Genomic DNA, 1,486 nt, shown 5'->3' with positions numbered 1-1,486 from the left:
GGGATTCCAAGACGTTGATTGTATTTATTGATACTTCTGGTCACGTTGGAGAGGCTTGAACTCGAGACATCTGAGGGGGAGGGGGATCAAATACCACTTGAGCTACAACTCATTGGCGTATTTACTTTTTATCATCATATAGTGATTAGTAGGATGTTTAGGAGAATTTTTAGGATGCACTATCATTGCTCATTATGTTAGAAAGTACATAATCAACCCAATAGAGCCGAATCGATGCAAGATTTCATTCATTGGCAAAGTAGAAAATCTAAAGAGTAAGGACACAATGATCTCTATCAAAATCACAAGTTTAGAAAGGGTTAAATCAATTGAAGGCCACAAACACACAGTAGCAACACAATGCCAAGCATTTATATCTACAATTAAGCAACTCACCGTGCGGCCATCGATTATGTGCTTATCCACAATGACTCTCTCAGCAACAGCAGGATCAGCAAAGACAACAAAGCCGAAACCACGAGCACGACCAGTGGTGCGATCTCTCATGATCACAGCCTCTATAACCTCCCCATATTTTCCAAAATATTCCTTGAGACGTTCCTCATCGGTGTCCCAAGATATCCCTCCAATGAAGAGTTTGCCAAGATCCGATTCCATCTGTTCTGATATCAAACAACCAGTTAAACCATCAATCACCAATTTTCTATACTTTCTATATCGAGATTGAAGAGAATTCAATCAATTTGAGTCAAAAGTTAATGCCAAACCAAAAACACCAAAATCAAAAGCACTAAAAACTTAACGAAAACCGAAATTCAATAATCATTTCTAAATCATTCAATGAGGGAGAAAATTCAAGTCTAGGAATCAATCTAATCGAATGGTTTTGAAGATTAACAAGCACTCAAGCTCAATCTGCATAAAAATTCAATCTTTTTTCCTCCATCAACAAGTGCAAGAGCAAAGGCAAAAGCAAAACCGATCATAAATGTAGATGAAGAAGAATCTGCGAAGAATAAAAAAATCACACAAAAAGACACACCTTAACTTAAAAATTCAGACAGAACCCAGTTTGATGCTTCGATCAGATACGAAGTGGGTTTTTGTCAAATTCGATCTAACAGCATCGGATCTTCCGAGTATCAGTCAAAAACCAAACTTTGTTATCTAATCTCAGAACCCCACAAAATAAAAAACCAGATCAGAGATGAAAATTTTCAGAAAGCTTCTTATTAGATCAAGGGACGACAAAAAAAATAACATAATCGAGAAAACCCAGATGAGAAAAAAATAAAAATTTACCATTTAAGGATGAAGATATAGGAAGAATCATGGGCATGAGAATTTCTTCTTTTTTTTTCTTTTTTTTTTTTTTGTTTTGGATGATTATTTTTACTAGTTTTAAATTTTTTTTCTCTTAAGTTTCAGATGTTTTTTTTTTTTTGTATTTTGGATGTTTTTTTTTGTAAGTTCAGATTTTTTTTTGTGTTTTTGATGAATAAATATTTCTTTTCTTCATTTCTAT

General features: G+C 34.1%; 1 protein-coding gene across 6 annotated transcripts in view; it reads right to left on the bottom strand.

The window, feature by feature from the left end:
• LOC107624743 (heterogeneous nuclear ribonucleoprotein 1) overlaps positions 1-1,377 on the bottom strand; it is a 4,271-nt gene extending 2,894 nt beyond the window's left edge. For 3 of the 6 annotated variants that reach the window (XR_002358292.1, XR_002358293.1, XM_016327188.2), the window contains exons 1-2: positions 1,264-1,369; positions 397-623 (exon numbers count right to left, since the gene is read on the bottom strand). Coding sequence is in view for 4 of the 6 variants with exons in the window: in XM_016327188.2 (XP_016182674.1) it covers positions 397-623; positions 1,264-1,300 (264 nt within the window). In the remaining 2 variants the exon portion in view is untranslated. Of the gene's footprint in view, positions 1-396; positions 624-1,003; positions 1,129-1,263 lie in introns of all 6 variants that reach the window. The other 3 variants (XM_016327213.2, XM_016327221.2, XM_016327204.2) reach the window with 3 other exon arrangements.

Source organism: Arachis ipaensis, chromosome B01, assembly GCF_000816755.2.
Source record: "Arachis ipaensis cultivar K30076 chromosome B01, Araip1.1, whole genome shotgun sequence".
NCBI lineage: Eukaryota > Viridiplantae > Streptophyta > Magnoliopsida > Fabales > Fabaceae > Arachis > Arachis ipaensis.
The sequence above is the reverse complement of the archived record's forward strand: the minus strand, read 5'-3'. Positions and strand labels throughout refer to the sequence as shown.